Source organism: Phalaenopsis equestris, unplaced genomic scaffold (assembly GCF_001263595.1).
Source record: "Phalaenopsis equestris unplaced genomic scaffold, ASM126359v1 Scaffold204539, whole genome shotgun sequence".
NCBI lineage: Eukaryota > Viridiplantae > Streptophyta > Magnoliopsida > Asparagales > Orchidaceae > Phalaenopsis > Phalaenopsis equestris.
In genome coordinates this window covers 111996-131741 of record NW_018224089.1, presented here as the reverse complement: position 1 = coordinate 131741, position 19746 = coordinate 111996, and the positions used below count along the sequence as shown (strand labels likewise).

The 19746-nt window shown below is 37.9% G+C and overlaps 1 protein-coding gene across 3 annotated transcripts in view; it reads left to right on the top strand.

Moving 5' to 3' along the window:
• LOC110036272 (allantoate deiminase 2) overlaps positions 1-17285 on the top strand; it is a 38135-nt gene extending 20850 nt beyond the window's left edge. For 2 of the 3 annotated variants that reach the window (XM_020740679.1, XM_020740677.1), the window contains exons 9-12: positions 16215-16454; positions 16552-16677; positions 16751-16915; positions 16996-17285. In XM_020740679.1, the coding sequence (XP_020596338.1) occupies positions 16215-16454; positions 16552-16677; positions 16751-16915; positions 16996-17127 (663 nt within the window). In that variant the 3' untranslated portion in view covers positions 17128-17285. The remainder of the gene's footprint in view (positions 1-16214; positions 16455-16551; positions 16678-16750; positions 16916-16995) is intronic. The other variant, XM_020740678.1, reaches the window with a different exon arrangement.
• The last annotated feature ends 2461 nt before the right edge of the window (positions 17286-19746 follow it).

The following is a 19746-nucleotide window of genomic DNA, read 5'->3' as shown; positions in this document are numbered from 1 at the left end:
TGTGGGGGGGGGGGGGGGTAGGTTTCATCCTTTGTCCGCCGTCCTCGGCGAAGAAGATGTCTCCAGGATTGACGCTACACCGCCCTAGCCCTTTCACTATGAGGGTCAAAGGAGGAAGGTGAGCGCTACACAGCTAGCCCGAGTACGGGCTGTGTTCGAGCGACTAGCAAGGAAGGAAAATTGTTCTGTTACTGAAAGTTTGAAGAGGATGGGCTGTGTCGTGCCAGACCAGATGAATGCTCAGATTTTGAAAAAAGATGAATCTGACACGTGAACTATCAAGAAGGTTACTAGAAAGAAGGAAGTTTTACCCCTGCAAAACTGCCATAAGCTTCAACCGTATGATTGTCACACCCCAGTCGTTCCTTTCTCCAGTGTTCTACTACTACCCATGATTCCCGTCAAGTAATGTTTGGGAGTACGCCCGCCCACTTCTGTCACTCCTGCCATTGCTGTCACTACTTCCTCGAGGCTCATCGGACGAGTACCAGTCAAGTCCCGTCTTGGACCGAGGATAGCTCTCCCAGTTACACGAGAGAAAGTCCGTTCTTCGGCAAAGGTGCCAAGAGAAGGAAAGAAGTTGCCCACTGACGTATGCGGTCCGTGTGTTAGGGGACCACCACTCACCTTCGTGTTGATACTGATAATGGGCCACTCGACCTAGGGTATCATTGTCAAAAAATATGCTGTGGCAACCTAAAGCCACTGGACCGATACCTGCAGAGGGCACCAAAGCTGAGGAAATCAGGGAAGCTTCCAAGCCTGAAGAAGTTTTTGTTGTTTCAGAGCCTTCCTTAGAAAAGGTCATCCACCAGTCACCCTCAATTGACCTTGCGATTGTTAAAGGATGTCAATTGAGGCAACTTTGGAGAAATTGAGGGTGGATATTAAACAATTATCTAAATAAATAGGAAATAAACCTGATGATGAGGAAGATTTGACAAGCAATATGGAAGAGAATTTTGCAGAGTTCACGTTGTTGAGATCAGAGCATCGTCATCTTTACGAGAAGACCGACCACCGGTTGAGGAAAATGCATCTGAAGCATTCCAACGGATCATCCAATATAAGGATGAATAGGTTGACCACATGGTAAGGAGAATGGAAGAGATGACTGTCGCTATGGCCAGTTGAATTCCTTCTCAAAAGATTTACAATCAAAACATTCAAAAAACTACTTAGTAAAGCTCGAAATCTTCAGGAAGAGACAAATCAACTCGGATTTCTAGAGAAGATCCAGAAACCAAAACCAGTGAATACAATTGAGAAAGAGCTTGAAATAGTGGCAGTAGTTGGCAAAAGCAAGCGGCTGTTGCAAATACAAGCTGGATGGCCTCGACAAACTCGTTAGCGCCCGCGGCTGGATTACCAACAACACGATCAACAACACAGTTAGCATTCGATCATCAAGAAACGACTAAGTAAGGTGTACTCCTTCAATAAAGAGGTGGTGGGAATATGTTTCGCGATCTAATCAAGAATTCTGAATTCAAATTGCCCGAACCCAGGAGACTGAGCGAAGTAGATAAAAAGGATCATGTAACATATTGCTTGTATCATAGATTAATCGGCCACACCATAGAGAACTGTTACGTCTTCAAGGACTGACTTGAGAAGAGCTTCAAGAGTGGAAGCTTAACGATCCCGAATGAATATTTAAAGAACCTGAAAGAGGTTCCATTAATATGATTTTGGCTGATCCAATGGTTCCAACTGACCGCCATGCACTCGAGGATGAATGAAGTACAACTTGGTCCAAGTCGCCAAAAGAAACTTTAAATCGGGTCTGAACCGTTTCAATGCAAGTTGTGATGCGGAGCCCGAGGACTGCCACCCCTTTTGTCACCACAAACAGTAAGACTCCGACCTTAGATAACGATAAGAAATTTCTTGACGACGTATCTGGTCAGCAGACCAGGGACCACACTTCTGTCCAACAAGCCAATGTCACCAACGGGATATCCCGCCTCAAAGCGTTGGCATCAAAAAGGAAGTAGCAGAGACTTAGGGTTGTCGGATCGATACTACGGGAGCTTCGGGGGGTCATTCTTCTAAAAAGAATTGTGAGTCAGGCATTTTGACAGCTGCTACTAAAGCTACGACAGAGGTTGACCTAGGAAGAGTTGCGCAGCAGGATCCTCTAATTGTTCTCAAAACAGTTAAGGCAGAGTCGATTGAGGCTGCTCTGTAAAGACTTAGAGTCGATGTTGTGCAGTTAGCCAAAGAACAAAGGAACAATGTCGATGATGATGATTACAACCCGACAGATTACATGGTTGAGGAGTTAGCGGAAATCAATGTTGTTGAAGTTAGGGCCACATCATCTTCATGCGATGCTCTATTTCCCATCGAGGAGAACACCGTAGATGAATTGCAAATGGCCATTCAACAGCATGGTCTGCGCGGAGAAGAAGATAGAAGAGCCTATGATTGCTATAGCCACGATTCAAGAACAATTACAATTATCAAAGATGAAAATTGAAAAGTGAAATTCGGTGAATGTATTTGAAGAGAAACCTGGGTCAATAATAACGGTTGATAAGAGGAAACGACCATTGTAGATATAGGTGAAGCGGCCTTAACAGACCATTGCAGATATAGGAGAAACCTGAGCCATCGAGCTTTCCTTCTCAATCTGGTCCTTCTGCCACCTCTTAGGCTGGATGTGAGTCATCGAGCTTTCCTTCATAATGTGACCCAAATCTTTGAAGATAGATATAAGACCACCTTAAATGGAGTAAAACATCTAATTCTCTACTCAAATCTTCGGAGATAGGTTTAAAATCACCTTAAATGGAGTAAGACATTTTATTCTCATTCTTCGAGATCGGTTTAAGACCATCTTTAGTGGAGTAAGCATCCAATTCTCTACCAAAATCTTTGAGATAGGTTTAAGATCACCATAAATGGAGTAAGACAACTGATTCTCTACCCAAATATTTGGAAATAGGTTTAAGACCACCTTAAACAGAGTAAGGCATCTGATTCTCTACCCAATTTCTTCGAGATAGGTTTAAGGCAACCTTAAATGGAATAAGACATCCTATTCTCATTCTGAGAGATCAGTCTAAGACCATCTTAGATGGAGTAAGATATCTGATTCTCTACATAATTTCTTCTAAATAAGTTTAAGAACACCTTGAATGGAGTAAGACATCCTATTCTCATCGTCCGAGATTGGTTTAAGACCACCTTAAATGGAGTAAGACATCTGATTCTCTTTCTGGGGTTAATACCTAAATATTAATTCTCATCTCGAGGTCAGTACCTAAGATCTATTTTCTCACTTTTCATGGTCGGTACCTAAATTTCGATCCTCTTTTCGGGGATAATACCTAAATTATGATTCCCATCTTCCGAAACTATTGCAATAAAAATCAAAGTTTTCTAACAATCAAATAGAAATTGAATCTCCATTGTGACCGTCGTAGTCATTTTCTGAATTTCTTCTAATCCCCAGCGAGGTTTCAAATCTTCAATTTTAATCGAGTGTTCACTTGCCAATTCCCCAGCGGAAACAACTGTAACTCAATTTTGTACTTCGTTCTAAGTTTTTTGACATAAAAGATTGTGTTGGTTTTGTTGATCTCGTCAGTCAACGCCGATACGTGTGGTGAGCTCGCCCGACACACCCCACCTATTGGGAGTCCTTTTATTGACCTCACTTTTAGTTGAGGTATAGTTTTTCCTTTTTAGTAGCCTAGGGCTGGCCATAGGATTTTTCTGTTTATGATTCCTAAAGGACAAAGAACCCTCACCATTAGAAATTTCAAAATCTTCTTTGCTCAACTTGAAGTTTCACATATTGTTCCTAATCTCTAGCACTTAGTAGGTGTGGTTAATATGGGTGAGCTCAAGATGAGTCCCCATAAGACTACTTGGTCTTATGGTCAACCCTTTTGTGTTGTGGTCTTGGTTGCTCTCACTCACAATCTTGCACATTACACTTCCACTCACTACCTTAAAGCCCAAGCCTACCTGATTTTGATCCTTTGACCCTTTAGGAGACTCATGTAGATGGTCTCCAAGACCGACTAGCCCTAGGCTAGGGTTTAGTTAAGACCAGTACATGGAGGACCCAAAGTAGAGGATTCTATTGGTCCATGACTCAAGTAGGGTGATTGACACCCCAATTTCACCAGAATACCAAATTTAGCCTTTTGCCTCTAAATCTACCCAAATTATCAAACTACCATTGAAACTCCAAAATTCTCAAAATTACCCAAAATACCCAAATTTGTCCAAAATCATATCAAACCATTTCAAACTTCCCAAATTGCCCAAAACATCTTAAAATTTCTAAAATTACCAAAATACCTCTCATTTGACCAAAATTACCAAAATATTCTTGATGACCCAAATTGTGCCAAAATCTCCAAAATCACTTCAAATGTTTCCAAAACTAATTTGAACCACTTCATTGAGCTCAATTTGATCAATTTGACCAAGTTTGACCAAAAGCACCAAAATGCCTTTAAAGGCCCAACTACCCCAATTCACCCCCAATATCCACCAATTTGATCCCAATTTCCCCCAATTTCAATTCCAAATTGAAATTCATCATATCCAAGCTTGATTTAAACCAAATCTAAGTCCAATTGACCCAAATCAAAAAGCCCCAATTTGAGCCAAAATTAAAATCTCACTCAAGTGAACCCCAAATCTATTGAATTGCCCCAATTTTGCATCACAAACCCTTCAAAACATTTCCACATATCAAATTGAACATTCAATTGGCCTTGTTCAAGCCTCAATTTCACTCAAGATTGGACCAAAACCTCAAATTTTGCCCCAAATTGACCATGTCCCCAAATTGAACCAAATTAAACCCCATAATCTCAAAATTTCCACTCAATTTGTATCCAAAACTCTTCATGACAATCTTGGGGACCAATTTGAACCATCAATTGGGCTTTAGTCAAACTCTAGCCCAACTCAAGCCCAAGTCTAACCCAACATCCCAAAAATTAGCCATAAGCCAAAATCCTCCAAATTGAACCTCCAAATCAATTCAAAATCACTCCAAATCTTTTCTAAACTCTTTGTGACAATCATCTACACCAAGTTGCTCAATCAATTGAGTCCAATGTCATGGCTAGCCCAACCCAAACCCAACTTCAAGCCAATTTGACCCAAATTGAACTCATGCACCAAAGTTGACCAAGCCAAGCCAAATTGACCAAACCAAAGCCTCTACAACCACCTTCTGGACCCTAGTGACTAGACTAGACCCACCTAGCCTAACCTATTTGAGCTATGGACCAATGGTCCCTTGATTTAGGGGATTTCACCCCATTTTTGGCCTAACTCAAATATCCTTGTCATCATGCCATACCATTAGGGGTTAATCATCATTAACCGTCCCACTGGCCACCTGGCCGCCTGACCACCTCCTCTGCCCTGACAGCCGGCCTAGTGGCCGGAAAACCCTAAAACCGAGAGCCACCCCCCTTAAATCAAAACCCAAAGCACCCATCCAAGCTGCCTAGCTCTGATTGGCCTTTAGCACTTTGAAGCCCTCCACCTCAGCTCCACATTGCACCCAATTTGAAGTTCTGATAGCCACCCTAAGCCATTCTATTTAAACCCCCCTTCTATGGCCAAAAGAGAAGGAGAACCGAATTTCTTGGGGAAACTTTGTCAAATTGCTTCCAGAGCTCCTCCAAGCCTCCCTGAGCTCATTACAACCATCTCCTGTCCATTTCCCCCACCACATGAGCCCAATTTTTGAGCTCAAAATCAGGACAAATTTTAGCCATCCTCAAAACTCATCCTCAAAACTCCCCTACTCCCCTAAACTCCAAATTGAACTGCTCTTGAGCTTCCCCAGAGCAAGAGAGGAAGATTTCTACTGAAATTACCCTCTGTTGAGCACCCCAAACCACTCCTAGACCAAGACCGCATCCCATTTCATTGAACTTTTACTTGGAGCTTACACCAGAGAAAACCAATACATCTAGGAAGTTCGTTGGACTCCAATGAAGATTCCACAAGCATCTGATCGAGGCCTCCCCTCTCAGACAAAGGTCCAGGCCATTAACCCTATGTGATTTGGTTAAGGTCCAGGCCATTAACCAAATGTGAAATGAAGTTTAATTCCATAGTATTGTAACTATATGGATGTGTTTGTCTCGATGAAGGAGGAGGAACAAACCCCATGTGATTTGGTTGAGTATCGAGCGAGATCTTAGGTCTAGAAGTTTAATGGCTCACGGGTTTGGTTCATTGGGGACTATGACGGAGGACCGTTCGATTGCGCTTGTATCAGATGGACGAATGAGATCAAATCGGACGAGAAATGAACCGTGAACAGCAGGACGCATGACTGTCGAGTCAGATGGCGGTGCGGAACCAGAGCGCAACGCATGGCGCTTCGGAGAGGACGACGATGATGTGGCAGATGACTTGGATAAATAGAAAATTAGCCTTTTTATGAATTATTTATGCACCAGAACTTTTAAAAATCATATTTTTCCATAAAAAAAATCATACAAATAAATTGAAAATATTCTCTTGCTCAGTGAACAAAGGAGAATAATGTGGACCAAAAATAAAAATTATTTGCTTACTCTTCAATTTTTAATTAATTAAATACTATCTGTGGTATTTCAATTTGTTATGGCTAAGTATTGCTCACCATAGCTTGGAAGCAAATTAATCCAAGTCACAATTAATGATGATCTGACTTCTTTTAATCAGAATCCACGTCACCTAAGTTAAAATCCTAACATTTGCTAATCTTTCTCCAATTAGATTTCTTAAGGGACTTGGTAGTAATCTAGGCTTGATTTCAAAACTTATTTGATGAGATTTAGATGGATAATATGATTGATGATTAACACTACCAAGCCCAGCTTTAGTGGTGGGTACAACAATCCTTAATGACTGAAACTTACCTTAGGGGCATTCACCTACATAACTTTTAAGTGAAATATCAACAGATCCATTGAATACCCTGTCCTCAAGATGGTTAAAATGTCAAAGATTCATCGAGTAATGGGTACTTTTAATTTGACCTGGGATGATTAATAGGACAATATGATAAGTTCAAAATGAACTTAATTGCTTCAAGAGATCTTCAAAACAATCTAGGATCACTCCCTGAACACTTTGAAATCTCTTGGAAATTTTGAACGATAAAGTGAACTTGCTATATGTTGTTCTAAAATCATCCATTAAGATCTTTTGGGACTCAATAAGTCATAGTTTAGAGTCCGTTAGATACATTATCATCTACTCTTGCAATTTATTTAAATATCTGCAAAATTGTATACTTTTTAAGCTAAGTAAATTCAAAAGAAAATAGTGATACCGGAACGAGAGGACCGTGTGATTCTAACCAGTGTCTCTCTAATCAACTTTACCATCCCCCATGATATTTAAATAACCATAACCTTAAGAAAAATTTGATTTGACATCAGGACTTGACGTTTTAGAAAACTTAAAACTCGCTACGAAAAGGAGCTTGGAGCTAACATTGTGAGCAGCACGGTCATCTTCAACAGTAAAACTTGTCTACACTAGCTAAACTATTTCTTAGAATTAAATAACAAGTCATAGTATTTCGAGATTGTCTGCTTAGTGCGATATAAATCCTCAACTTATCTTTAGACTTTTGTATAACCCTGCTATACAATACAAGTCTTAACTCGTTTTAGGATTCCGAGCTTGTCGTTCGTCACAGCTTAAATCTTCAGTTCTTCGAGGGTATTTGTGTGATCGTTTCACACGAATGTAAGCTTAAATCTTCAGTTCTTCTAGGCTATTTGTGTGATCATTTCACACGAATGTAAGCTTTAATTAATGTAAGCTTCACGAATGTAAGCTTTAATTAATAAAATTGGCAGGATGAAATATTTAAATATTTATCCTCTAAATTGAAACCAAACTATATGATAATTTGGGAAGCCACCGAGGTTTTCCTCAGGATCTGTGGCATTCTTTAGTTCTTCTTCCTTTGACTTTCATTATAAATATTCCAAATTTGAGTCATTCTATTTTCACACCTCTTTGTCCAATCTCTTTGAAAAGTCCCATCCTTTGAACTTCTTGAAGACAATATCTCTTGATTTTTATAGAGAGTTTTCTTAGGTAATTTCGATTATCTAAGATGTAATTAACTATAAGGGCTTGCCTTTATAGGAAACTTTTAAGAACCCAACATAATATAAACCTTATTTTATTTTTCGTATTAAATAAACTTGTTGGTTATCATAAAAAAAAATGGATTTTTGCAAACTTAAAAGGATGAGATAACTTCTTTAGTTTATTTAATCGAGTTTTACCAGTAAGTAATGTGTCTACCCTTCGGGATGAATGCATTGCTTGCGATATTAAACTCGTTTATTTAAACAACTGAAGTTATGATATCGGTCTCTTATTATATTTTCAAAATTTAAAATATTGTTTTTTCCCAAATTATATATATAAATTAAATTAAACCGGACGTTGGGATATCCATTCCAGCAACCAAAAACTTCCAATTTGGCGACCGACAAAGCCCCAATGCTTTCCTTCCTAGCATGACAGATGTATTTTCCTCATCACCTCTCAGGTCGAATGTGAGCCCCAGTGCTTTCCTTCTTAGCGTGACAGATGCATTTTCTTCATCACCTCTCAGATTGGATGTGAGTCTCAATGCTTTTCTTCCTAACATAATAAATATATTTTCCCCATCATCTATCAGGTCAGATGTGAACCTCAGTGCTTTTCTTCCTAGCGTGATAGATATATTTTCCTCGTCACCTCGGTTGAATGTGAGCCCTAGTGTTTTCCTTACCGGATGTGAGCCCTAGTGTTTTCCTTTCTAGCGTGACAAATATATTTTCCTCGTCATCTCTCAGATCGAATGTGATCCCCAGTGCTTCTCTTCCTAGCGTGACAGATGTATTTTCCCTATCACCACTCAGGTTGGATGTGAGCCCCAATGCTTTCCTTCCTAGCATGACAAATATATTTTTCCGTCACCTCTCAGGTTGGATGTGAGCCATAGTGCTTTTCTTATTAACGTGGCAGATATATTTTTCTCGTCACCTCTCAGGTTGGATGTAAGCCCCAGCGCTTTCCATTCTAGCGTGACAGATATATTTTCTCCGTCCCCTCTCAGGTCGGATGTAAGCCCCAACGCATTCCTTCCTAGCTTGACAGATATATTTTTCTCGTCACCTCTCAGGTCTGATGTGAGCCCCAGTGCTTTCCTTCCTAGCATGACAGATTAATTTTCTTCATGACCTCTCTGGTTGGGTGTGAGCCCTAGTGCTTTCCTTTCTAACATGTCAGATATATTTTCCTCATCTCTTGGGTTGGATGTGAGCCTCAGTGCTTTCCTTTCTAGTGTGACAGATATAATTTCCCACTACCCATTGAGTTGAATGTGAGTCTCAATGCTTTCCTCTTTAATGTAGCAGGTATTTTCCTCATCACCTTTTAAGTTGGATGTGAGCCCCAGTGCTTTCTTTCCTAGCATGATATATATATTTTCCCACTGCCTTTTGGGTTGGATGTGAGTCTCAGTGTTTTACTCCCCAATGTAGCAGATATTTTCCTTGTCATCTCTCAGGTTGGATGTGAGCCTCAGCGCTTTCCGTTCTAACGTAACAGATATATTTTCCCGCTACCCTTTGGGTTGGATGTGAGTTATAACATTTTTCTCCCCAATGTAACAGATATTTTCCTCGTTACCTCTCAGCTTAGATGTGAGTCACAGTGCTTTCTTTCTTATTGTGACAGATATTTTCCCTAAACCCATAAATTATTCCCCCGGGATTATTCATAAACCCATAAATTTGTCTCCTAGATTTTTGCTAAACCTATAAATTATTCCCCTCGGGATTATTCATAAACCTATGAATCGATCCCCTTAAATTATCCTAAAAAATCAAAACAGAAAAATAAATGGTGAAACGAAACAAACTAAATTGACATTTAAACATGAAAGTTTAAATTCATAGTAACAAATTTAAAAAAAACACCTGTCAATCCCCAGCAGGAGCTCAACTTCACTTCAATTCAAATTCAGCTTTTGATATTAATATTTATACATTCTTTTGGGGGTTTTGTTGATCACTTCGGTAAACGCCAATTGGCGTGGCGTGCTTGTGCAGCCCACCACACTTATTGAGAGTCCATTTGTTGAACTCATTTCTGACGGGGTCTCTTCCTCTGCATAGAGCCTATGATCTAACCTTAGGACTTTCTGTTGGACTCTCTTAGAGGACTAGTGCTGGAACCCGCACCAACTAGAAATTTGAGTTACTTTTTAACTTTTTTGCAGTTTTATATGGGTGGTTTCAAATACTTGACTTTTGGTTGAGTCAATTAAAATCAATGTATTGAAACTCCAGTCGAGTAACCATAGGATCTAAAGCCTCAGGGAACCCTGACTTCCGCGCGCACTCACGATACATGAATTTCACAATTTACACGTCAATGCACATGAATACCAAAATTCACATCATCCGCACCTGTAGAAGGGCTCCACAATTGATCAAACTTGAATCAATTGTCGAAACGATCAATCTTGAACTAAAAGTTTAAGAAAATTGAATTTGACGTGTTTTCAGTCCGATCGTCGACAAGCTTATCCGGACGACCCGAATGGTGAAACAGACTGCTCCAATGCATTCAGGACGTCGATTTTAGCTAGGAAGGAGATCGACTTCGATATAGTTTCGTGCACGAGCGAAAAATGCGTAATGCGGGGGATTTTATGTATTAAATATTATAAAATTATTATATCTATATATATATAAGAAGAAAACTGTTTTTCCTAAATCTCTAGCTCACGTACGCCCTTTCCCCTTCGGCCCGAACCATCTCATCGGCATCTTCCACGATCGAACTCAATGCTCAAACCCTCTCCCACGCGACGGCCTTGGCTCTCCCGAAGCTTCCGCTTCACGTGACCAAAAGTTGATTCTCTTGTCCTCATTCGATAGCTTCAGCCAGAAGACTTTGATCCTGAAGCCGACGCCTGCTCCATCTTTCCTTTGATAGGCTATGAGTTCCCAACACGGGTAAGGTTGACCACGTGAGCTTGTTCCCCGAAATAAGAGTACGATAGGAGCCTCTCCTTCCCGAAACCTTCGGTCTCCTCCTAGAAGTTTCCCCCTTGTCTCCCTTGCTACAATTTTCTGGACATTCTTTGTGCTGCGTTCACCACCGGTAAGCCATGGCAAGTTTCCTCCCTCTTTTTGGCTATATAAACCCCCCTTTGAGGGAGGATATGGGGTTGGTTGGATCTCTACTGGTTTGTGCTCTTTCCTGTTCCTTGGCCTGTTGGATTCAAGAGCATTGCGTTTCCACACCAGGGTGTAAGAATTCTTCCTCTTCCTCCTTTTACAACTTTATCTGTCTATGAAATCCAAGAGAATTAGCCCTCTTTCTATTTTGGAATATTGGTTTTTCTCTAATCAAGATTGTAGGAGATATTGACGTCTTATTGAAAGTCTGTTTTGAGCTGTTAAACCCATAATTTCTTCCAATATCTATGAACCGTAATATGTTGGGATTGTGCTCGAGCAGCTCAGATTTATTTGGCATGTGGCATTCGTTGGAAGTATTCAAACTCTTTCTCTAAAACGTCTCATCTCATGATTGGAGGGCAATAATTTCCTTGAATGATTAATATAGGATCAAGGCAATAAAGTTTAGCCTGTGTTATTTTTATGCTTGGAAAGAAGTTTTTTTATGGTTTATCTTTATATGCGTATTTGTTGTTGATCAAATTGTTATGATTTTTAAAGCCCAAAATTGTTATTCTTTACCTGATTGAGTCGAGCTGGTGATTTTTTTTTTATTTTTCTTGGTTTCCCTTTGGATTATTTCGACCCCTTTTGTTGGTGGCTCATGGTTCACGCTTTAGTTGCTAAGGATAGTAATTACATTCCTTTGAGATTTTTTTTTTTGTTTTTTTTTTCCACGGCTGCCATTTACAGCCCTTTCTGGGCGCTTGTGTATCCTTTTCTCACCATTATGAGTTGTCAGGAAATGACTTTTAATGTGACGCGCCTATTTTTATTGTGTTGTTGGATATGCCTTGGGTCTTTTTATACTTTTGGGTGTCCCCTGCTGCTCTTTGCGATATCCAAGGATACTATGTGATTTGGTTTGTTTTCTCTGGTAGCCTATGGTTTCCTTTGGTGGTATTTTGAGGAGAGATATTTCTTTTACTGATTATTTTCCGTTTCTTGGAATATGATGTTGTGCTCTTAACCAATCCAAGCGACATTTGAGCAATTTGTCATCATCTGTTAATAGCTTTATCCCATTCATTTTGAACCCTTTTTTATGAGTAAGATATACTTTAGCAAATATGTTATTTTTGTTTTATCGTTTCTTTCTTAATTAATTCTATGCAAGATTTACATAATATATACATACCACTTAATTCCTTTGTACAAACTTTAATTTTTACATACATGTCACCCAATTCTGAAATGTTTACATTTAGAACACCTAACTTACAGCATTTACATACATACCACCCAATTTATATATAACTAAATATAAAACATAGGCTTTTATATTTACAATTTCAATCCAGTTCTAATATCTATTTACGTATCTACCACCCAATTCTTATATATATTTACGTTTCTAACATCTATACAAATATACTTGTATACTCACCATCTAATGCATATGTATTTATATATATGAATATATATAAATTTAGGTTGCTGTAGTAATTGATATCGAAGGTTGTCGAGGGCTTAAAGGCAGACTATGAGGCTTGCTTGTGGGGCACTTTAAAATATAGGTTTTTGGAAGTTATGAAAAAAAAAATATATGTAAGATGTTTATTTATATCTGCAGCATATCTATATATCTTGGATATTTATGTGTTTGGGAGCTGAAGTTGGAGTCCACTGCTCTTTCAGTTGTTGGATTCTTGCTTGAGATTGGGTTTTAATTGCTGAATAAAATTTCATTTGCTGAAGATTGGAGTCTGCGGTTAAGCTTGCTTTGAATTATTGGATTCATTCTTTATCATTGTTGGATTTACTCTTTGTTTGCTGGAATGAGGAGTAGATGGTTCCCTTTGTATCAAGCATACACTCTTATCTTGCAATTTTATGTATAAAATGCTTTGATATGGTTGAGTATTTAATCGAGCACCTGCATCACTATCCTTTTGCTAGATGTGCCTAAGGGCTTTATATTATTCGTTACATAAGAGTTTTGTTTTGAGCTTATTCTATATTCTTCAATTCTTCTTGTATTTGGCTCTCATTAGCATATGGGATATTTACTTGGATACAATTAAGGTTTGAGTTTAAAGATGAAGCATTGAGCATTTATTTATCAATAAACAGTTCATTTGACAATGCAAAGCCAATACAGACTGCAATTATGGCTAACTTGTAAAAAATAACACATATATAAAGGCTCATATAGTTGCTTGGGGAGGTACAAAAGTGGAAAAATAAATGGAAAATATGAAATTTGACCGTTTCATTTGCGGAAATTCTGAAATTTTGATGAGTTGGCTTTATGCAATATCTGAAATTATGCAAGTTGCTTTATACAAGTTAGCAGTTTTTCGGGGTTATTTTTGTGGTTTATATGGCTGCAGTTTTTGGGTCTGCTTAGAGCTTATTTGTTTTGTGGTTTTGATTCTCATGGTGGCTCATTCGACAGTTTTTTTGAAGCGCCTCATGGCTGTTATGAATGGAGTTTTGGGACTGTCTCTGATTTATTTGGCTACGGTTTTTAGCACCGTTTTTAGACTGTTTTAGCGCTACTTTGAGGAAATGTTAAGTACAGATTTTGAGCCTTTAGGCACTGTTTTGGGCTGATTACACGCTTCTTTTGGGGGCTTTTAAATTGCTGTTTTTGAGCCTTATGAATCACTCTTTAGGGTGCCTCCTTTGCTGTTTTGTGCACCACTTTAGTGTTGTTTTTGGAGGGGCTTCGGGGCTGTCCTTGGTCAACTTCCTCAGTGATTTGGGCACCGCTTTTGTGGCATTTCAGTGGGCTGGCTTGAAGTAACCGATACGTGTTTTTAAGGCTTTCTTGTGTGTTCTTTTGGAGACTTAAAAATATGTTTTGAGGGATTTTGTTTGCTGTTTTGGAAAAGTGAAAACTCTGCTTTGGGAGAATTTAAGCACCCTTAGGCCAAGCTACCTGCTATTTTGCCTCTTTTTTCACCGATTTCGGAGGCAGGTTGGTCTTTTTTTCCTTTTTTTCATTTATTTCTTTTCAATTTTCTTTTTTTGCTTCTTGGCTTGATTTAGGTGCTTATGTCCGAGACATAAGCACGCATATATAGCTTTGGTTATATATGAACCACCAAGCAAGATCGTAATTTAGACGATTTTGGGGTTTATTGGCTATGATGAAGGTGCTTATGTGTGCTACTATACACTAGCTTTTGGTAGGAGGATGCCCTGACTTTCTCTTATCGGTTGCTATAGCTCGAGTGAGACGGTTAAATGGTGGATTGCTTGATCTTCAAACATAAATGAAAAAAAAAAAAATGTATTTCCTAGCAAAAATGTTAATTTTGAATGTTCAATATTGCATAAAAAATTAAAGAAATTTGGATAAGATACTGCGAGAGTCTACCTGTTAATCGCCTTAGTCGCGACAAGGATTTGCCCTCCTTAGACTATCTGGCTGGTGCCCTCCATCCAAAGTTGGATTGTAAAGCGCATAGCTCAGCTCTGAGTCCACTTCGGTCTGAAAGCTTACGGGTTTTCTTCGAGTTATTTTTTTTATGAGCTCTTACGATTTCTCTTGAGCTTTCACGAGCTTTTTACGATTTTCTTCAAGTTTCCACGTACTACCTGGTTGCCTATCCTTTTTTCTTACACATGCATATGTCCTAACTATTTACTTTTATATGCAAAGCTGATCCTTCTTGCAAAGCGACAGGAATTTCAGGCACGCACATTTAGTTAATTTTTAAATTTTACCGTTTCCTTTTTACCCCACTTTACTGCATAAACGTATAGTTCATGCTTGCGATGTTACTGTTTATTGTTTACTGCGCTTCATAACATGTTTCCTTCTTATCATTCATGCTACTTCTATAGACTTGAAGGGGCCCTTAGGATAGAGGACAGTAGGACAATTGGTTTAGGAGGCACCCTATGGCGAGCCACTGGCCCAACAACTACATATACACACAAAACCCTAAATCTATGACGTATACTTTAAGAAGCTCGGAATAGCCTTTCCAGGACATGGAACGAGGAAGCAAGCGAACGAAGGGCGGCAATCAAAACAGGACAACAAAATAAAATCTTTTTTTTTTTTAAAGTAAACAATCTCCTTAGTTTAAATAACAACAAATCCGTAGGACATCGAGTTAGTCTGTCTAGAGCGCCATAAATTCTCCCCTCATATTTTAAGACTCTACACAATCATGTTGTGCAGCGTAAGTCCTAACCTTTTAAGATTCCGAGGTTGTCGTTTGGTACAGCATAAATCCTCTTATCTCCATAAGCTATTTGCACGATCAGACAATTATGTGAATGTAAGCCCTAAATAATAAATATCGACAAGAATGAACATTAAATAACTTCACCTCCAAAATATAAAGCCAAACAATAGGATGGTTGAGAAGTCATCGGGGTTTTACTCGGATCTGTGACCTCCCTTACCTTTCATTCTTTTCTCCTGAAAATTTTTCCAACTTGAGCTAGTTCTTTTTGACTTTCATGGGTTCTGCCTTGAAAACCTCAACTTTGAAATATTCAAGATAGAACCATTGATCTTAATTGAGAGTTTTTTTAAGTGACCTCGGTCATTTAAGATATAGTTAACTATTAGGTAAGGGAACTTGTCAATCATACATAAAAGGTTTTGCATGTCAAACGGATGTCACAAACTCTTTAGTTTAGGTTGTTAAGCCTACTAACAAGTGGTATGCTTATTCTTTGGGATACTGTATTACTTGTGGTATCGTGCTCAACCATTCAAACTATCAAAATATGTGAGAACCGTCGGTCTTTCACTTTTCAAAATTAAAATATTATTTTCTAAATTATAATTATATATATTAAGTTAAATTTAATTGATTTCCAAAATTCTGAATGACAATATACTGTTGATGATATGAAATAATCAAACCATATGGAAAAAATACATAATTTTCTGGAAACAACGAAACAATACATTGAGTTAGTTTAAATTGGTTCTTAATTATATATGAGTGAGTTATGAATTAAAGTAAATTACAAAATAATCTGTAAGCAGTCTTTCTACAGGTTACAGTTGCAGGTTCCCAAGGTCATGCAGGCACTGTTCCAATGTTTATGCGCCGTGATCCGATGGTTGCTGCTTCTGAGCTAATTGTCCTTTTGGAGTCGCTTTGCAAGCATCCCCAAAATTTCTTGCCATATGATGAGCAATGTGCGGGGGTTCCAACAGAATCCTATGCAGCCTTGGTCTGCACAGTTGGTGAAATATCTTGTTGGCCAAGTGCAAGCAATGTCATTCCTGGCCAGGCAAATTTCTACGCCCTACTCGAGAGTTAAATTTCGTTTTTGTTAGTTTCCACACAACAAATTTATGCTAATGTTCATTAAAGGAAAAACATTTCAGGTATATTTTACTGTAGATATACGTGCCATGGATGACACAACCAGGGAAGCTATAGTACTTGAATTCTCTGAGAGAGTTAAAGAAAAATGTCATAGTAGGATGGTGAATTGTACAATTGAGCACAAGGTTTGGAAACCTCTCTTTCTCAACCTTCATTGCATTTCTATTAAAATATGGCCATTAAAGTTAAAATTTTCAGCACAAAGCTAAAGCGGCAAGCTGTGATAAAGAATTGAGTTTGCAGCTACAGCTAGCAGTCCGTTCCACTGTGAGCGGAACCCCATGGAGCATTCAGGAAGATGTGCCTGCACTAATGAGCGGTGCAGGGCATGATGCAATGGCCATGTCTCATTTAACTAGGGTGGTTGATTTATAATCTCTAGCCCTATAAATTTGTTCAAGTGCTCTTCTACGTATAATCTTATAGTGTTTTTATTCAATCAGGTGGGCATGCTTTTCGTGCGCTGTCGTGGTGGTGTCAGCCATTCCCCTGATGAACATGTATCAGATGATGATATTTGGGCAGCTAGTTTGGCTCTTCTCCAGTTCCTAGAGAAAAATGTTTATTATCAATGATGAAATGCCCAAGAAAGAAATTTCATGTTCAGGCAAGTAATGTTGCCTTTAGTATTTGATTTTGTTGTTGTTTCCAGAAACACATTGTCACTAAACCAATTTGCATATAAAGAAATTATGCAATTTTCTTTGAGATGTAGTATCTGTGACTACGCTAATTCCCATTTCTCTATAGAAAGATTTATAAGCTTCTGAAAATCTCCCAACGAATAAAGAATGAAATAAAAACTTTTCAAGATAAAGCCATTGGATCAATGAGATGGGCTCTGAGATGGAGAGGATGGAATTAAGATGTGTATCACCAACTGAACAATTTGCTAAACCTTAATTTGTCTGTCTTAGTTGCATGCTCTTGGCCAAGAAGAAATTATAAAACTGGCCGACCTTATTCAACTTATACTCTACCTAAATTGTCTTAAAACTCATTCATAGCGTTATTTATGGTTATTATACCACTCCAGCTAAACGCAAACATTAAATCCAATGTCTCATCAAATTGGTATTCAAACCAAAACCCTGGAGAAGAAGACAACTCGTTGGTGGGACAATTGCACATGGAAAGTATTTTCATTTGGATAGGGTTAAATAGGTAATATTATTTTTTACTTATATCTTCTTCATGAATGGTAGGTTTGCTTTACATATTGCCAATGTCATGAAAATAATGTAATTAGTCTAATAGTTGGCCCTATATCATAGCCTTGCAATTTTCTTAATCTACCATTAGAATATTTCTTTGATTCAAAATTTAGTTTGTAAGTTTTATAATATTATTTAGGCTTTTCATCTGAGATTGACCATTTACATAAAACCCCAGATTATATTCTCTAGCTTGAATATGTTACTTTGTCAGAATGGCTCTATTAAATTAACTGATTTTAAATTGCTTCTTAAATTTTTTTGTAGTCCAACCATAAAAATTATTTTAATGTGATTTGTGCGATGTAGAACCTCATAATATAACAACCACACATCTTGCATCGTTTGCACATATTTCTCGCATAAACATAATGTAAACCGGAATAGCAGATAAATTAAATGCTAGGATAAATGATCATGGTGGTATGTCAAAGCAAGTGCAAAATTCATTTGAGATAATTAATACTAAAATGCAAACTTGGCTCAAAACCATGATGGCACAAATTAAACAAATAAACGTTAGGTAACATCACCAAACCTTTCCTTTTGGAAATAATCTTTTTGTGGAGAACCATCATGTTAGAGCAAATCAAAGGAATGAAAATAACATTATGTGAGAAAATCAACAAATAAATGAAGTTGAAATTGACTTGTAACTTTCTTGGAGAAGTCCTTGTATTTGTGAGAACCCTTGAAAAAGAAAACTCTATTTCCTTGGATGCATAAAAGAATGGAAGGACTTGCATCATTATATGGACGTTAAGATGAACATCTTTCCTAAGCTGCAGCCATCGTTGCCCCCAAATCCTAAGCTGCTATCAGTGAAACTCATATAATAGTGGATAATAGAAGAAAGAAGTCCTCTACTTACAATCAAGCCTAAGACTTTATCTTTTGGATGTTCTAGTAAAATTAACTCCCTAATATTGAAATGCTTTTTTAAGAATAAATACTTGAATGCATGAAAAGGGAAATTTTATACTATAATCGTGCCTGAGACTTTGATATGATTGATTTTTTTCATAATTATAGTAACTGTTGTCACCTAAGATGGAATATTTTTTCACAGTTGGTGTCAAACAGTTACAAGAAGAATTACAAGCTACAATGAGAGATTAGTATTTTGACTTTATACGAAGATACAATAAACAAATAAAAAAAAAAGAATTGCTGGGGATTTTTGTTAGAAACGTGAAAAGGATAAATCATGGACTCATCCTAATTATAGTAGATATAAGTTGTGTAAGATGAGTTTTATTATTGAAGTTAGATGGCCTTAGCGGCATTAGAGTTATTTTTCAAGAGATCATTTATGGTATATTTATTTGTTCTTTTTTAAAGAGATAAGTCAAGAGATAGAGAAGCCTAATTAAGGGTCTGTTTGGGGCAACTGCAACTTATCCAGTTTATCCTGATAAGCTGCTTATCCTGAGAATCTGGTGATAAACAGCTAATCCGGATAATTTGTTTATCTGTTTGGTTTGTGCGTTTTGAGAAAAACTGATTTTGAATAAATGATCAAAGTGCCCCTGTTCTGAATAAACTGCAGTTGTTTGTTTTGTGCTTTTTATAAACAGCTTATTTGAAATTTTTTTTACAAATTTACTAACACTCTTAACGCAATCATAAAGAGGAGAATGGGAAGATTGAAAAACAAATGTGAAAATACAAAATATTTATATCACTCAAATATTTCAGATCACATCAGAAATACAAAATTACCTAAACAAATGTGAAATACACCATAACACACTAGTATATACCGTAATGAGACCCAACAAAGAAGAAAAAATAACATGTCAAAATCACAAGGAAAAAATAATGATATTGACTTTAACATGTAGCAGCATATCGAGTCCCATTGTGCCCTACTCTAACACTCCAGAACCCTGAGCAAACCTGTCCGACTTGGATACAATAGAAATGGAAGCAGTCGAACCAGATGTGGAGTTCTAAAATGTTGATATCAACGAACTCCGA